The sequence below is a fragment of the Colletes latitarsis genome, chromosome 11, assembly GCF_051014445.1.
Source record: "Colletes latitarsis isolate SP2378_abdomen chromosome 11, iyColLati1, whole genome shotgun sequence".
Lineage (NCBI taxonomy): Eukaryota > Metazoa > Arthropoda > Insecta > Hymenoptera > Colletidae > Colletes > Colletes latitarsis.
In genome coordinates, this window is record NC_135144.1 from 24,880,392 (window position 1) to 24,899,600 (window position 19,209).

At 34.7% G+C, this 19,209-nt stretch overlaps 2 protein-coding genes across 2 annotated transcripts in view; one reads left to right on the forward strand and one right to left on the reverse strand.

Moving 5' to 3' along the window:
• Positions 1 to 19,209, forward strand: part of LOC143348299 (ras-like protein family member 10B) — a 124,785-nt gene that overhangs the window by 39,783 nt on the left and 65,793 nt on the right. The gene's annotated exons all lie outside the window — the stretch shown is intronic.
• LOC143347887 (alpha-tocopherol transfer protein-like) lies at positions 1,022 to 18,358 on the reverse strand. Its single transcript, XM_076777509.1, has 5 exons — positions 18,194 to 18,358; positions 7,100 to 7,238; positions 5,565 to 5,724; positions 4,588 to 5,057; positions 1,022 to 1,335 (listed from the first exon to the last, which is right to left on the reverse strand). The coding sequence occupies exons 2-5, from the start codon at positions 7,236 to 7,238 to the stop codon at positions 1,184 to 1,186; spliced, it is 921 nt and encodes a 306-aa protein (XP_076633624.1). The 5' UTR covers positions 18,194 to 18,358; the 3' UTR covers positions 1,022 to 1,183.

Consider the following 19,209-nt stretch of genomic DNA (forward strand, 5'->3'; position numbering starts at 1 on the left):
TGCGTGTTTATTGTGACGTGGAACTCGGATGGGAGATTTTAATCATACGTGAAACAAGTGATTCAACGAGGAAAGTGATCTGGAAAATTCAGTTTTAAAACCAAAATATGCTTCGTTAATTTTTCACGTAACAAATGGATACCTGATATGGTATTTTTATTGAACAAATTCTGTCAAACGATCTTGTTACGAATAATTATATACAGAGTGTTTTGCCATCTCTGGGAAAAATTTTAATGGGAGATTCTAAAGGCCAAAATAAGATGAAAATCGAGAATACTAATTTCTTGATGGAAATTTCGTTTAAAAGTTATTAATGTTTAAAGTTCCGCTCGTTCTGAATTTTTTTCTAGAAACTGGGTAGGATTTCGGGGGTAGGTTTAATGACCAAAAATGACTATAATTGACCCCTGCAACCGAAAATAATTTTTCCAGAATGATTTGAAATTTTTTAATTTTGTCGAAAAATTTCACACCTTCTCGAATTTTTTTCTAGGAAATGAGTAGGATTTCGGGGGTATGTGTAATGACCAAAAATGATTGCAATCGACTCTTGCAACCGAAAATAATTTTTTTAAAACGATTTGAAAAAATTTTCTTCTGCCAAAAAATTTCAACACCTACCCGATTTTTTTTCTCGAAAGTGGGTAGGATTTTAGGGATATGTCTATTCACCAAAAATGCTTATAATTGACCCCTGCAACCGAAAATAATTTTTCCAGAACGATTTGAAATTTTTGGAATTTAATTGTTAATAACTTTTTTACGGAACCTCCATCAACAAATTAGTATTCTTGATTTTCGACCTATTTTGGCTTCTAGAATCCCCCATTAAAAATTTTCCCAGGGGTGGCCGAACACTCTGTATATGGACGATTTTATATTAGAATAATAATACATTTATTTGTTTATGTACAAATAAATTCGTGACGTTATATTCGACGACACGAGGGAACTCGAAATAAAAAATTGGAGTTTCATACCGTTTTCTAAGACCACTAAAATGTACAAGCATGACAAAATGGTTGTAGTAATTTATTTATAAAACGATGAATAGTAGAAAAAATATAATTCTGTGTAATCGTTATCGATATTATCTTAAAGCTTTTCAACCTGCTCATCGACGTTACTCTATATACATATCCTTTTCCTTTTACTTTAGCTGAATTTACGATATGCTGTTTTAATCGATATTCAGCTGTCGAAATGATCCATCGATACCAAATAGATCGTCGTGCGTCTTTGGTTTTCCGGGTCGAAGATCCTCGTTTGCCTTCACGGACTCCTGCTCCAAGAACCATGGACGGTACTCTTCGAGTTTCTTTAACCATGTTTCTGGAAAAAGTAAAACAGTCACGAATTGTAGTTAGAACCTTGAAAGAATCATCAAGTTTCGAAATCTTGGAAACACTGTTTTTCCAAATTTGTATATTTTACTATTTTCATATTAATTCTACGTTTAAATGGAAACAATGCACATTTTATACAACGGAGAAATTAGAGATAAAAATGTGATCATGACCAAATTCCAAGATGCTTAGTCTATTTTCGACCCTTAAAATTTCTGTCAATTCAACTTCGAATCGTATCACTTATCGCAGGAGAAGAAGTTCTCTTCTTTATCTCTTCTTTAGATTTTTATAATGTTTGAAGCCACTCGTTTAAAATTTAATGCAAAAGATTCGAGAAAAATCTTGTTTTGGGACCGTCGAGGTGTTGTAACCCCTCAAATAAGGGTTTGAAAAACTCTGAAATACAATAGAAATTGTTGGAGACGTTCTTTTATCGATGTCTCAAGAATTAATGACAAAATAATCTCCCTCAAGAAATTCAAGAAAATATCGCTCGTTTTGGGCCCGTCAAAATGGTCTAACACTCTAAATAAGGGTTCGAAGAATTCTGGGATCGATCAACATACTCTATTTATAGATTATAGCAGACGTTCTCTCGCCAATGTCTCAAGAATTAATAACAAAACAACTTCTTTCAAAAAATTCAAGAAACATCTTATTTTGGGTCCGTCAAGGTGGTGTAACCCCTCAAATAAGGGTTTGAAAAACTCTGAAATACAATAGAAATTGTTGGAGACGTTCTTTTATCGATGTCTCAAGAATTAATGACAAAATAATCTCCCTCAAGAAATTCAAGAAAATATCGCTCGTTTTGGGCCCGTAAAAATGGTCTAACACTCTAAATAAGGGTTCGAAGAATTCTGGGATCGATCAACATACTCTATTTATAGATTATAGGAAACGTTCTCTTGTCAATGTCTCAAGAATTAATGACGAAACAACTTCTTTCAAAAGATTCGAGAAAATATCGCTCGTTTTGGGTCCGTCAAGGTGGTGTAACCCCTCAAATAAGGGTTTAGGCCCATCAAACACCTTAAGTAAGGGTTTGAAGGATTCTGGGATCGATCAACGGACTTTATAAATCATAGGAGACGTTCTTTCATCAGTGTCTCAAGAATTAATAACAAAACAATCTCCCACGAAAAAATCGGGAAAATATCGCTCGTTTTGGGCCCGTCAAATTGGTCTAACACTTCAAATAAGGTTTCGAAGAATTCTGGGATCGATCAATGTACACTATAAATTATAAGAGACATTCTTTTATCAATGTCTCAAGAATTAATGACAAAACAATCTCTCTCAAAAAATTCGGGAAAATATCGCTTGTTTTGGGCCTGTCAAACACCTTAAAGAAGGGTTTTAAGGATTCTGGGTTCGATCAACGTACTGTATAAATCATAGGAGACGTTCTTTTATCAATGTCTCAAGAATTAGTGACAAAACAATCTCTCACGAAAAAATCGGGAAAATATCGCTCGATTTGGGCCCGTCAAATTGGTCTAACACTTCAAATAAGGTTTCGAAGAATTCTGGGATTGATCAACGTACTCTATACTTTATAAGAGACATTCTTTTATCAATGTCTCAAGAATTAATGACAAAACAATCTCTCTCAAAAAATTCGGGAAAATATCGCCCTATTTGGGCCCATCAAACACCTTAAGTAAGAGTTTCGAAGAATTCTGAGATCGATCAACGTACTCCATAAATTATAGAAGACATTCTTCTATCAATATCTCAAGAATTAATGACAAAACAATCTCCCTCAAAAAATTCGAGAAACTATCGCTCGTTTTGGGCCTGTCAAACACCTTAAGTAAGAATTTGAAGGATTCTAGGGTCAATCAACGTACTCTTTATAGATTATAGGAGACGTTCTTTTATCAATGTCTCAAGAATTAATGACAAAACAAATTCTTGCAAAAAATTCGAGAATTTATCGCCCATTTTGGGCCCATCAAACACTTCAAATAAGGTTTCGAAGAATTCTGAGATCGATCAACGTACTCCATAAATTATAGAAGACATTTTTCTATCAATATCTCAAGAATTAATAACAAAACAATCTCTCTCAATAAATTCGAGAAACTATCGCTCGTTTTGGGCCCATCAAACACCTTAAGTAAGAATTTGAAGGATTCTAGGATCGATCAACGTACTCTTTATAGATTATAGGAGACGTTCTTTTATCAATGTCTCAAGAATTAATGACAAAACAATTTCTTTCAAAAAATTCGAGAATTTATCGCCCATTTTGGGCCCATCAAACACTTCAAATAAGGTTTCGAAGAATTCTGAGATCGATCAACGTACTCCATAAATTATAGAAGACATTCTTCTATCAATATCTCAAGAATTAATGACAAAACAATCTCCCTCAAAAAATTCGAGAAAATAACGCTCGTTTTGGGCCTGTCAAACACCTTAAGTAAGAATTTGAAGGATTCTAGGATCGATCAACGTACTCTATTTATAGATTATAGGAGACGTTCTTTTATCAATGTCTCAAGAATTAATGACAAAACAATTTCTTTCAAAAAATTCGAGAATTTATCGCCCCTTTTGGGCCCATCAAACACTTCAAATAAGGTTTCGAAGAATTCTGAGATCGATCAACGTACTCCATAAATTATAGAAGACATTCTTCTATCAATATCTCAAGAATTAATAACAAAACAATCTCCCTCAAAAAATTCGAGAAAATAACGCTCGTTTTGGGCCTGTGAAACACCTTAAGTAAGAATTTAAAGGATTCTAGGATCAATCAACGTACTCTTTATAGATTATAGGAGACGTTCTTTTATCAATATCTCAAAAATTAATAACAAAACAATCTCCCACGAAAAAATCGAGAAACTATCGCTCGTTTTGGGCCTGTGAAACACCTTAAGTAAGAATTTGAAGGATTCTAGGATCGATCAACGTACTCTATTTATAGATTATAGGAGACGTTCTTTTATCAATGTCTCAAGAATTAATGACAAAACAATTTCTTTCAAAAAATTCGAGAATTTATTGCCCATTTTGGGCCCATCAAACACTTCAAATAAGGTTTCGAAGAATTCTGAGATCGATCAACGTACTCCATAAATTATAGAAGACATTCTTCTATCAATATCTCAAGAATTAATAACAAAACAATCTCTCTCAATAAATTCGAGAAACTATCGCTCGTTTTGGGCCTGTCAAACACCTTAAGTAAGAATTTGAAGGATTCTGGGGTCAATCAACGTACCATGGATAGCTTGAATGGGCCCAGCATCGCCGCCATACTCCGTGGGCAGTATTTCCTGGGGAATGTAATCGTAGAGGGTCTTCACGTCGCTGTGCATGAAGATCCTGTTGCGTATCTTCTCCTTGAGGAACGGTTTGACGAACTTGACGATGGTGTCGACTAGGGGGCTAACGTTCACCACGTGGACCTCCTTCAGCTTGACCGGGTAGGCCTCTTGCACGCATACGAGGAACTTCTTCACGATCCCGTGGGTGAATTTCGCGAAATGCGCCGGTGTCGCGACGCTGGCGTCCAGGATGTAGACGTCGCCCGCGACACCGTGCTGTTCCTCCTTCAGACGTATGTCGCCTATCATCATAATCAGCTTCAGTGTCTCGGCCACGTTCGGCGTGGGCACGTCCTTGTCGACACCTCGCATAACGATCACTCGTCGACCGTTTTTCGTCAGGCCAGGCAACGGCGGGATCTGACTGCGTTAACAAGAATTTCGTGAACCCCCGCGAAATAAATGGGCAAATGAATTGTCCAATAAGGATCGTTCTAGGTCCCCGAGTAGGCATAACGCGAGATCATTTACCTCGAAACGACTATTTGACACATTTACAGACAGCGGCGATAACAAGCTGGGTAAATATGTCACCTGTTTTGGAAAAGAAATCTTTCTATTTTCTCCGCTTTCGCCAATGTGAAACTAAAATGTTAATACTGTCGTGTAAAATGACAAGAGAAACAAGTACGTTTGTCTTTGGAATTGCAGGAAGATACTCGATCTCGTGGACTATGTATTTCCTGTACAGATATGCAAATTGTAAAGGGTAACCACGAGTTTTAGAGAGACTTAGAGACGTTTTAACTTCTCTTCCTTGTTCCAGTCTGAGCTTCTAACGTTTAAAACGGTATATACGCTATTGAGAAATTAATCTTTTCGGTCAGCAGCGGTCCTTTTGGTTTCGAAAATGGTGGATAAGGTTTCTTACATAACTTTGGTGATCTCTCTCATTTCTGGGCTAGTGACATCACGGTTGGTGAAGAACTCCGGAATCGCCGCTCTCATCGTGAAGTACATGTCCAGCTTCTTCTTGCATTTCTCCAAGGAGAACTTGCATCCTCGGAGGAACGTCATCAGTCTGCCATCGTCTGGAGCAAAAACGACGCGAGAAAGGTCGCTTGAGAGGGATCAAACGGTGGTAGATCGCGCGAATAAAAGCAGAGATTCATCGAACGATCTCATTCGATTCGTTCTTTAAAACTAATCTCACCGAACGTGGGATGTAAAAAGTTCTCATAAGTTAGCTGGATGTAAGAGGGCATCAGTTACTGTTAGAGATTAGAAAAACTACGCGTACGTGGGAGTTTGTGCCAAGAAAACGAGAATTGTAATATATAGTATATTTCTACAAAATAAGAACAGCGAAAAGCTAAAACTCTCTGTATAAGTATATTCCCTATATGGGTTGAAAAGAAGACGAAAATCAAGAATATCAATTTCTTGACTAAGACTTTGCTAAAAAGTTATTAATAATTAAATTCAAAAATTTCAAATCGTTTTGGAAAAATTATTTTCGGTCCCCGGGTTGAATTACAATCATTTTTGGTCGATAGACATACCCCCGAAATCCTACCCACTTTCGAGAAAAAAATTCGAGAATGTGTGAAATTTTTAGACAAAATTGAAAAATTTCGAATCGTTCTAAAAAAATTATATTTAGTTACAGTGGGCAATTACAATTATTTTTGGTCATTATACATACCCCCGAAATCCTATGCATTTTCGAGAAAAAAATTGTTTACCGAAAATATAATATAGGGCCAGAAATGGTTCCTTGAAATTTCATGCAAATCTTTAAAACGTTATAACTTCTGAACGGATTGGACGATTTTAATGTTCAAAAAGGCAAACGACGCGTATTTTAGTGTAGAATATGTAGCAATTATAAAAATATTCGAAAACTTGTTTCTTGACCACGTAAAGTTAGAAAAACTCCATAAAAATGGTCCAATTTTCAAACAGCCATAACTCCTACGATAGTGAATATATTTAAATGAAACTTTTTTCTGAAGCAGAGCTCATGGGTACCTACAAAAAAGTATTAGACAACTTTTCTGTAGGGCGTCAAATAAAATCATGAAAAATGAAAAACTAATTTTTAAGGAAAATCGACAGGACAATTTTTCGACGAAAAACAAAAATTTCAAATCGTTCTAAAAAAAATATTTTTGGCTGTAGGGGTCAATTACAATCATTTTTGGTGAATAGACATACCCCCGAAATCCTACGCACTTTTGAGAAAAAAATTCTAGAAGGTGTGAAAATCTAAAATATCTAATTTTGTTTGGTCGTATAATTATAATAACTCGATCACTCAGTTTTTGCTGTTCCAAAATTACTTTCCATTTGTTAAATCAACAGTGGTAGTCCTTTTGGAATCTGCTCTAACCTACTTTTCGTCGAAATATTTTCAGTGAGAGCAGTTTTCAAGTAAAGTTTGAAAGATATTTATCAAGATGTTACCAAATGAATTAGGTAAGTGGGGTTGTTTGGCGAGCCATTCCTTGATTATTTCGAGATCGTTGTCGCGCGTTGCCACATTTTCGTTCAGCTCCACGCGGATCTTCTCCGACATCTCCTCAGACGGTTGAACCAGCAACATCTGAAAGTCAATACAAGTTAATTATAAATTCTTGAACCGTTGTATTTGGAAAATCTGTCAAATTCGTCTTTCCACGCTACAAAATACGCCTGGTTAACGCTAGATTTACGGAAACTGTCAATTTGACGGATGTCAGTTCCATATTTAAAATTGCAGAGCGTGTAAATATTATTTTTTAACAACTTACGTTGAATTTGTTCGATGCAATGACATGAATACATATTCCAATTAAAAGAAAAATCGTATTTTAAGGTAATCGTCAACACGAAAGGTATCAATAAATATTATTTTTTAACAACTTACGTTGAATCTGTTCGATGCAATGATACGAATACATATTCTAATTAAAAGAAAAATCGTATTTTAAGGTAATCGTCAACACGAAAGGTATCAATAAATATTATTTTTTAACAATTTACGTTGAATTTGGTCGATGCAACGACACAAATACATATTCTAATTAAAAGAAAAATCGTATTTTAAGGTGATCGTCAACACGAAAGGTATCAATAAATATACGTGCGATCAATGCCTGTAAATCTAGTATTAAATACATTGTGCACGATACAATGCAAATATATTAATATTATTAACGCCATGCTCGATCAACTGTTCGCGAAATTTACACTACGGCGTTCCATCGCGATAATTAGCTAATCACTCAGGAACGCCAAGCCGTTGAACGCGTTCAAAGCAAAATGTGGTTTAACATTGTGGGCCGGCCATGGCCATTTAATTGAATATCCCGCAGCGACTGGTCATTTAACTCAGAACCAACTGGGAAGTAAAGAACGGCGCGAGTAAATACATTAATTAATATAATTAACTACGTGCGTTTCGTTGCTGAACTACGTTAATTTACTTGCACAGAATAATTTTAAAGCAGGGACACGAAGAAAGGCGACGCATCGGTACGATAAGAACGATTTATACGAAACTCTTTCGTGATTTATAGCTTGTGACTTTCAGGTTGCCTAGTCGCGTATTGAACCGGTTATAATGAAAATGGCGTAAGTCGCGAAACCAACAAAATTAAGATTTTCAGGGATTTTTCTTAGATTATGGATATAAGGAACAACTTTTCGAACATTCCTGGAATTTATATATATTCTTCACCAAAATAGGCGTTGTTTGCTTTTTGAAACATTAAAATCCTCTAATCAGTTCAGAAATTACGATGTTTCAAACATATGCATGAAATTTCAGGGGAGACATTGTATTTTCGTTAAAGGATTTTTTTTCTCGAAAGTGGGTAGGATTTCGATGGTATGTGTATTCACCAAAAATGATTGTAATTGGTCCCTGCAACTAAACATAATTTTTTTAGTGTCATTTGAAATTTTTTAATTTCGTCTCAAAATTTCAGTACCTTCTTGAATTTTTTTCTCGAAAATGAATAGGAATTCAGGGATTAGTGTATTTATAAAAAATGATTGTAATTGGTCCCTGCAAACGAAAATAATTTTTTTAGAAGGATTTGAGATTTTTTTTGGCCCCCAAAAATTTCTGCATCTTCTCGAATTTTTTTCTCGAAAGTGGATAGGAATTCAGGGATTAGTGTATTTATAAAAAGTGATTGTAATTGGTCCCTGCAACCGAAAATAATTTTTTTAGAAGGATTTGAGATTTTTTTTTCGCCAAAAAATTTTAGCACCTTCTCGAATTTTTTTCTCGAAACTACGTAGGATTTCGAGGGTCTGTGTATTCACCAAAAATGATCGCAATTGACCCCTGCAACCGAAAATAATTTTTCAATAACGATTTGAAATTTTTTTTGTCCCCCAAAAATTTCTGCACCTTCTCGAATTTTTTCCTCGAAAGTGGATAGGAATTCAGGGATTAGTGTATTTATACAAAATGATTGTAATTGGTCCCTGCAACCGAAAATAATTTTTTTAGAAGGATTTGAAAGTTTTTAATTTAATTGTTAATAACTTTTTAACGAAGCTTCAATCAACAAATTGGTTTTCTTGATTTTTGTCTTATTATGACCTCTAAAATCCCCCATTAAAATGTTTATTCCATTCCTTTTCATAAAATTTCTATTTTTCATAAATTCTATTTCAGTCTACTAATTCAACGTTTTTAGAGCGATCAATCGACGTTTAACAGTATTAAACAGTAATTCTGAAGTATTACTGGCAGATAAGTTCCACGGAAACGAATTTTACTAGGTCAGATTGTTAAAGGACCGAGAACAATTAAAGAATGCTACTTCAGCAAATTCAAGTATGCCCCGAACTTGTAATGTCGAGCATTCGTTCTCAGCTTATATAAATAATAAATGTCAGATAAATGTCATCGACTAAATCTTGACAATATTGACAAAACACTCCTAATATATAATAATTTAAATTACGATTGATTATTATTATGTTTAAGTAACGAAGTTATTTCATCATATTTTGAGTATATCTTGCATATTTCTGTATATTTTGACATATTATTGATACACATTTTACACATGTCACTTACATATTTTAACATATTTTAACATATTTTATCGATATAAACATCCACAGTCTAGTCCTCAAGGTTCGTAATCGATCATTACTCGATTTATGCAAAACGTGAACTGTCCTTCAGCGAAATTAAAAGAGAAAAAATAATTTTAATCGAACTTTCATTAATTTTCTTTAACACGAATCTTCCTTGAATGCTTCCCTGATTACTTATCTCTATTAAACGCCTATGACGACGCAGGAAACAATGTGTTCTTCGATTAATTGCGCAAGCCGTTGTTTAGAACGCAAGACCGCATCGGACAGCGTAATTAACATAGTTAAGACTGTACCTTAATGTCCCCTCATGTCAAATTTTGCTTATTACCTGTCACTGATTATCTTCCATGCCGGGTATTGCTAAAATCCAGAGAAGAAATTGTTCGTTTCGTAAAGGCAACGCAATTGTACTTTAACGAGCGATCAAATAACGAATAATCAAATATTTTGCTATTTGTTATAACGTTGGACCAAGGACGCCTCGTATTTGTCAAGTAAATTGTAATTAAGGTGACGATAGGTGACCTCGATGCATATAATCCTTTCCATCCGGAAATAAATGTCTCAATTTCTTTTTTGGAGAAATTCAGAGCGCACGAATCGCGTAACGATTTCAATGGCTGCCCTTTTCGAGAGTTTCCTTTGCAGCGAAGGCTGGTCGAAATGCTCGAACAAACGATAATATATACCGAACGATAGGTCAAGAGATCACAGCGAGCGGTGAGGTTTCTCTATTTTAATCTCTCGATGGCTATAATAAATTATTCGAGCTACGCATAGCCAAGCATTATCATGCAAAAGGCGACGCTACTTCTCCTTCAACTAAGGACGATTTCTTGGAAAATCTCTATGAAGCTACGGTAATTTTCAGCGACATCGTTTATTCAATTTTTGTTCGTCCATCATCGCCAGGATCTCACGTTCCTGATCGTCTCCAATAAACTGCTGTCGACTTTGACCCCGTGCAATATAAAAAGCCAGATGATCAATTAACGATATTTAATAGAAACTAAAAGTTCAGAGGCACGTTATATAAGCCCGTATAAATGAAATTGTTATTTTTGGAGAAAGCTGTGTCCAAGAGTCAGGTCACTTTCTATCAAATTAATGACGACAATGGCAACTTCATTTTATTTACTACGACTCAGAAACTCGTCAAAAATTCTTTCGTAACGATACAATATCGACGCGACATTGTGTCCAGCCCTTGACGTGCAATCGTTTTTGGTGAATGGACGTACCACTTTCGAGAAAAAAATCTGAGAAGGTGTGAAATTTTTTGACAAAATTAAAAAATTTCAAATCGTTTTGGAAAAATTATATTTAGATACAGGGGTCAATTATAAGCGTTTTTGGTCATTACACATACCCCCGAAATCCTATCGACTTGCGAGAAAAAAATTCGAGAAGGTGTGAAATTTTTCGACAAAATTAAAAAATTTCAAATCGTTCTGAAAAAATTATATTTAGTTACAAGGGTCAATTATAAGCGTTTTTGATCATTAAACATACCCTCGAAATCCTATCCACTTTCGAGAAAAAAATTCGAGAAGGTGTGAAATTTTTTGACAAAATTAAAAAATTTCAAATCGTTCTGGAAAAATTATATTTAGTTACAGGGGTCAATTATAAGCGTTTTTGGTCATTACACATACCCTCGAAATCCTATCCACTTTCGAAAAAAAAATTCGAGAAGGTGTGAAATTTTTTGACAAAATTAAAAAATTTCAAATTGTTCTGGAAAAATTATATTTAATTACAAGGGTCAATTATAAGTATTTTTGGTCATTACACATACCCCCGAAATCCTATCGACTTGCAAGAAAAAAATTCGAGAAGGTGTGAAATTTTTTGACAAAATTAAAAAATTTCAAATCGTTCTGGAAAAATTATATTTAATTACAGGGGTCAATTATAAGCGTTTTTGGTCATTACACATACCCCCGAAATCCTATCCACTTGCGAGAAAAAAATTTGAGAATGTGTGAAATTTTTCGACGGAAAAAAAAAATTTCAAATCGTTTTGGAAAAATTATATTTAGTTACAGGGGTCAATTATAAGCGTTTTTGGTCATTACACATACTCCCGAAATCCTATCGACTTGCGAGAAAAAAATTCGAGAAGGTGTGAAATTTTTAGACAAAATTAAAAAATTTCAAATCGTTCTGGAAAAATTATATTTAATTACAGGGGTCAATTACAAGCGTTTTTGGTCATTACACATACCCCCGAAATCCTATCCACTTGCGAGAAAAAAAATTAAGGAATGTGTGAAATTTTTCGACAAAATTAAAAAATTTCAAATCGTTTCGGAAAAATTAGATTTAGTTACAGGGGTCAATTATAAGCGTTTTTGGTCATTACACATACCCCCGAAATCCTATCGACTTGCGAGAAAAAAATTCGAGAAGGTGTGAAATTTTTAGACAAAATTAAAAAATTTCAAATCGTTCTGGAAAAATTATATTTAATTACAGGGGTCAATTATAAGCATTTTTGGTGAATAGACGTACCCTCGAAATCCTACCCACTTTCGAGAAAAAAATTCCAGAATGTGTAAAATTTTTTGGCATAATTAAAAAATTTCAAATCATTTTGAAAAAATTATTTTCGATTGCAAGGCTCGATTACAATCATTTTTGGTCATTACACATACCCTCGAAATCTTACTCACTTGCGAGAGAAAAATTTGAGAATGTGTGAAATTTTTCGACGAAGAAAAAAAATTTCAAATCGTTTTGGAAAAATTATATTTAGTTACAGGGGTCAATTATAAGCGTTTTTGGTCATTACACATACCCCCGAAATCCTATCCACTTGCGAGATAAAAATTTGAGAAAGTGTGAAATTTTTCGACGGAAAAAAAATTTCAAATCGTTTTGGAAAAATTATATTTAATTACAGGGGTCAATTATAAGCGTTTTTGGTCATTACACATACCCCCGAAATCCTATCCACTTGCGAGAAAAAAATTCGAGAAGGTGTGAAATTTTTTGACAAAATTAAAAAATTTCAAATCGTTCTGGAAAAATTATATTTAATTACAGGGGTCAATTATAAGCGTTTTTGGTCATTAAACATACCCTCGAAATCCTACCCACTTGCGAGAAAAAAATTTGAGAAGGTGTGAAGTTTTTCGACAGAAAAAAAAAAATTTCAAATCGTTTTGGAAAAATTATATTTAATTACAGGGGTCAATTATAATCGTTTTTGGTCATTAAACATACCCTCAAAATCCTACCCACTTGCGAGAAAAAAATTCGACAACGTGTGAAATTTTTCGACAGAAAAAAAAAATTTCAAATTATTTTGGAAAAATTATTGTCGGTTGCAGGAGTCAATTACAATCATTTTTAGTAAATAGACATACCCCCGAAATCCTGCGCATTTTCGTGAAAAAAATTCAGTATTGGCGGAACTTTAAAAGTTAATAACTTTTTAACAAAGCCTCAATTAACAAATTAGTATTCTTGATATTCGTCTTATTTTGGCCTCTAGAATCTCCCATTACAATTTTTCCCAGGGTTAACCGAACACCCTGTACATGACATATGCACTATGTTTCGATATATGAAAAATAGAAAAATGTATTTTCAAAGACCTCCAAAGATGAAAGAAACTTCTATTTCCACTCTTTTATCTACTTTCTAGAAACGTATGCATACGCATAAATATCCACGGTCTATCGATTACGTTCCCGTTCGTGGTTAGATCAAAACAAAATTTCTACGAAATTGGTCTACGAGTTGAATGAGGTGAAAATTACAGTTCACCATCGATTGCAGTGTAATACTTGTTGCAGCGGTGCACGTGTAACGCGCAATGTGCACTGTAACGGGTTGCGCAAATAGACGAGATATACGTCGGTCTTATGTGAGAAATTAATGCTGACCAGAAGCAGCTTGCTCAACGCTAAACTTTCCCTAACTCGTCATGGCTGGCCGAGAGGAACCAGTATTTCACTTTTTCTTGCGTGAAAAAGGTGTTCGCCGATGTCGCGTCTCCGCCACTCGCCTCGAGCTGTCCGCCAGTCTCCATGCACAAAAAATTCACTCGAAATAGACAGTAATTGGGGAAAACGAAAACTTCTATATTATAGTTATTAATTCTATTCTATAGAGCAGACGTTGATGTAACTTAAAACTTATATAGATTTTACGATTATATACGAAACTAGAAAGGGTTTGTTTCTCTTTTTGAGATCACAAACGAACTTTCAAAAATAGACTCGAAGAGAAAAGAAAGTTACTTTTCTCGTGTTATTTGTAAAATAACACCAAGTATTTGGAATAACTCGTTTAAAATTGTTCTTTGTTGTTTCGAATAAAATGTGAAGATAACAAGGATCGAAGTAGTTCTATTTCCATTTTCAGTTTTAACGCGTAGAACGCGTAAATACTCCAATTTTTGAATCGTTCTATGGTTTAGAGACCGTTCGAGGGATGAATCCTATGTGGAGTCAGGGTCAGCAACATCCTGACTGATAATAGTGACAGGTCGTGAAACAGTGCTCTCGCCTCTCGCGCGGAGAAAGAGACACACCACGAAAAAAAGCACGAGTATTGCCAAAGACTGTCCTTGGTGAAACCTAAAATTGGGCAACGCTATGGAAAGGCGACTTACAGACGCGAAGGTGTAATCAGCCTCACGGTTATACTCGACCGGAATTTAAGGGCTTACGACATCGTCAGGACGAATGGGAATATAGAATACGAAAATAACATAGGAGAAATTCCGTTCGAAAACTGTACCAACAACAGAAATATGATTCATAGAGTAGAAACTGGGTCGACTAATTCTTCAGGGGGAAACGTCGTATTTGGAGTTCGAGAGGTCGAGTTAATCGAGAACTGTGAACGCTATCGTCTGAAAATTTAACTGTAACGTTTTCTCCCCCGTATAGTTCGATATGAATCTTTGATAATCGTAGATCGTCTGAAACCAGTGAATTCTGCGACACGAGTCTCGTTAAAATGTCGTTGAACGTTCGAAGTTATGCTTTTATCTTGATATTTCGAAACGGAGGAAATTAGAAGGAATTTTCTGTGATGTCTGACGAACGAACGCGATCGACGAGGGCTAAAATCTGCAGTCGAAACGTTAACCCCTTAACGATCACATTTTTCGGGTTAACCAGGAATGATCAGTTTTCTTTATTGGATTTCTTTCTAAAATGCTAACGTATAATTTGAAGGAAAACAAATATTATCATTCCTTAAACCATTAAATTAAACAAATATCATTTTCCAAAGTAGTTAAACTCAGGCTTGATCGTTAAGGGGTTAAGGGGAGAATGAAACTTTTTGTTGGGGCACACTGGCTCGATTTTCTATTTATCGAGGACGAGAGTGAAAAACACTGGTGCAAAGCGGTTTGGGAAACTGGGGAGATAACTTCGTGACAACCTGACGGAGATAAATTTCGACAACCCGACAGAAAGTGCTTGTTTACTAGCTCGTAGAAAACTAGTATCACAATAGATCGTTATGGAGGGTAAATCGCGCTACGATTGACTTCAAATTTGGAGAGAATATTCAGCAGACACGTCTTTATAGCTGGAACTAGAGATTTAAAAGAATATTGAGTTTTGCTATCTTTTTTGATACGCTAAAGACAAAAGAACGATTAACAAATAGAAATTCGAAACTTGAAGCGTCGCCATTTTTTTATTTATCAGGATTTTGACTTCTCCCTAGTTCCTGCTTACAACCTTCCTTATGAAGATACTTTAACCCCCTCTGTTTCAAATTATCTGGAATCCTGGAAACCATTGGAGCACGTTTTTCAAAAGAGCCGTTAAATAAGAAGTTGTAATTCCCACGATTTTTAATATTTTTCCATGAAATAAATATTGTACGTGCTTATAAGATGAATAGATATATCTACGAAGTCTCGGTACAAAACAGCCTACCTATCATTAGAAAAAAAATCACAAAAAGGGCCGTGAAATTGATAGTCTAGACAGCAATACCTCCTTCACCCCTAAGTGGACTCTCGATCTCGACTGAATTATTTCACTCGATGCTGTTTTTTGGTAAATGAAAATCAACATTCCTTCAAAGCGTTCTAAAAGTAATGAACTAATGGAGGATTACAGAAATTTTCGTTACAGAAATATATTATACAATATTAGTTTAAACTTATGGAGGGCCCCGATGATCCACTTAAGGGTTAAAGTTCAACGATCGGTACTAAAGTAGAAAGTCGGGTCCCATTTACTTTCGATTTTTCACGTACAATTACTTTGTATATTTTAATACAAATTATCCAAATTTTTACTTCGTTTGGAAATTAAAAGTCTAACTTTGCTTAATCCCAAAATGGACTCTCGATCTCAACTGAATTATTTTACTCAATTTTATTTTCTACCAAATTAGTAAACGAAAATCAACTTTCCTTCAAAGCATTCTAAAAGTAATGGAGGATTACATAAATTTTCATTACAGAAATATAATATACAATATTAATTTAAACTTATGAAGAGCCCTGATGATCCACTTAAAGGTTAATAATCACCACGAAAGTGTGTATTAATTACTGACCCTCATATGTTAAGAATTAACTTGCCCAATAATGATCCACTTAAGGGTTAATAATCACCACCGAAGTGTGTATTAATTACTGACCCTCATATTTTAAGAATTAACCTGCCCAATAATGATCCACTTAAGGGTTAAAGTTCAACGATCGTTACCAATGTAGAAAGTCGGGTCCCATTTACTTTCGATTTTCCACGTACAATTACTTTGTATATTTTAATACAAATTAACTAAATTTTTACTTCGTTTGGAAATTAAAAGTCTAACTTTGCTTAACCCCAAAATGGACTCTCGATTTCAACTGAATTATTTTACTCGATGTTGTTTTTTGGTAAATGAAAATCAACATTCCTTCAAAGCATTCTAAAAGTAATGGAGGATTACATAAATTTTCATTACAGAAATATAATATACAATATTAGTTTAAACTTATGAAGAGCCCTGATGATCCATTTAAGGGTTAATAATCACCACGAAAGTGTGTATTAATATTCTAATACTTAAGGAATTAACTTGCCCCCAATACTGATCCACTTAAGGGTTAAAGTTCAACGATCGTTACCAACGTAGAAAGTCGGGTCCCATTTACTTTCGATTTTCCACGTACAATTACTTTGTATATTTTAATACAAATTAACTAAATTTTTACTTCGTTTGGAAATTAAAAGTCTAACTTTGCTTAACCCCAAAATGGACTCTCGATCTCAACTGAATTATTTTATTCAATTTTATTTTCTACCAAATTAGTAAACGAAAATCAACTTTCCTTCAAAGCATTCTAAAAGTAGGATTACATAAATTTTCATTACAGAAATATAATATACAATATTAGTTTAAACTGATGAAGAGCCCTGATGATCCACTTAAGGGTTAATAATCACCACGAAAGTGTGTATTAATATTCTAATACTTAAAGAATTAACTTGCCCCCAATACTGATCCACTTAAGGGTTAAAGTTCAACGATCGTTACCAACGTAGAAAGTCGGGTCCCATTTACTTTCGATTTTCCACGTACAATTACTTTGTATATTTTAATACAAATTAACTAAATTTTTACTTCGTTTGGAAAATAAAAGTCTAACTTTGCTTAACCCCAAAATGGACTCTCGATCTCAACTGAATTATTTTACTCAATTTTGTTTTTTACCAAATTTGTAAAGAAAAATCATGTTTCCTTGAAAACATTCTAAAAGTAATGAATTAATGGAGGATTACATAAATTTTCATTACAGAAATATAATATACAATATTAATTTAAACTTATGAAGAGCCCTGATGATCCACTTAAGGGTTAATAATCACCACGAAAGTGTGTATTAATATTCTAATAGTTAAAGAATTAACTTGCCCCCAATACTGATCCACTTAAGGGTTAAAGTTCAACGATCGTTACCAACGTAGAAAGTCGGGTCCCATTTACTTTCGATTTTTCACGTAAGATTACTTTGTATATTTTAATGCAGATTACCTAAAATTTAACTCTGTTTGGAAAATAAAAGTCTAACTTTGCTTAACCCCCAAGGAGACTGAATCTAAACTAAATTATTTTACTCGATGTTTTTTTTTTACCAAATTAGTAAAGAAAAATCAACATTCCTTCAAAGCATTCTAAAAGTAGGATTACATAAATTTTCATTACAGAAATATAATATACAATATTAATTTAAACTTATGAAGAGCCCTGATGATCCACTTAAGGGTTAATAATGACCACGAAAGTGTGTATTAATATTCTAATAGTTAAAGAATTAACTTGCCCCCAATACTGATCCACTTAAGGGTTAAAGTTCAACGATCGTTACCAACGTAGAAAGTCGTGTCCCGTTTACTTTCGATTTTCTTCAACTTAAGGCTCGCGTATCCTTTCTACGGGCGAACGACTGTGTTTCTGGTCGCTGGTCGATCGTCTTACCTTGATCGGCTGCGACGGAACGTCGATCCTGAAGACGGCACAGAATCGGGAAGAGAACGATCGACGACGACGAGGTTCGACCGGTCACGGAAAGAGAAATGCAAGAAACTCGCGCGGCAAACCGAAGAGATGGAGAACGGTCGATGGAGTGGGAACGATCGCCACTTGGACCGGTTCTCCTTTATATCGTGGGATGCCCCACTCTCAGTTTTCTCTCGTCGAGTCACAGGTAGCGAAGAACACCTGGACGCAATCGACGCACGGACCCCGTACGCGGCGGACGCGTTTTTTTTCGACTCGATTTTCTTTATATCGAGTAACTCGGCGCAAATTAAAACTGAACTTTGAATGAAATTCAAGAATTAAAACAGTCGTAAGAACGAGGAATTAATTTCCAAACGGTTGCGGGTAAAAACGATTCCGTCTCGGTCGCCATTACGGTACCCTGGAACCGATATTACTTCAGTTATGCAACGGTTTATAGTAAATAAATCTCAATCCTTAATTAATTCTGAACCTAGTTACGTTGCGAGTTTGTAACAATTTAGGGGAGGAAACCACCTGGACAATATTCAAGAACTTTTTGCGAGTAACTATGAATCTTTTTCTGGGAAATGTTTCTTGTTTTCGAAAGCACATTTCATTGAGCTACTTATTGGAATAATTTGGTATAAAAATGTTCATTATTATAGCCATAATAGGAACCAGCGTGAGGTAATATTTTAGGGGGTTATTCTTAAATTGTGATAAAAGAAAGTTTCCCCCCTTAAGATGGGGCACGTAATCGATATAAATTTCAACCTTTGTTTCTCGTGATAGTTATGAAATTATTTCGCGTTCTATTGTTATTGATCGAATAATTGTGTGTACAAATGCAAATTTAAAATCTTTTGGGTTTCGCGTTTTATTTTTTAAGCTTCGTTTTAATGGAACTGTTGACTTCGTGCATCGGTCGAACGACTTCCTGAGAGATTCGAGTCTGCTCGCGGGCGACGCAAAGTCTAAATTATTGACAC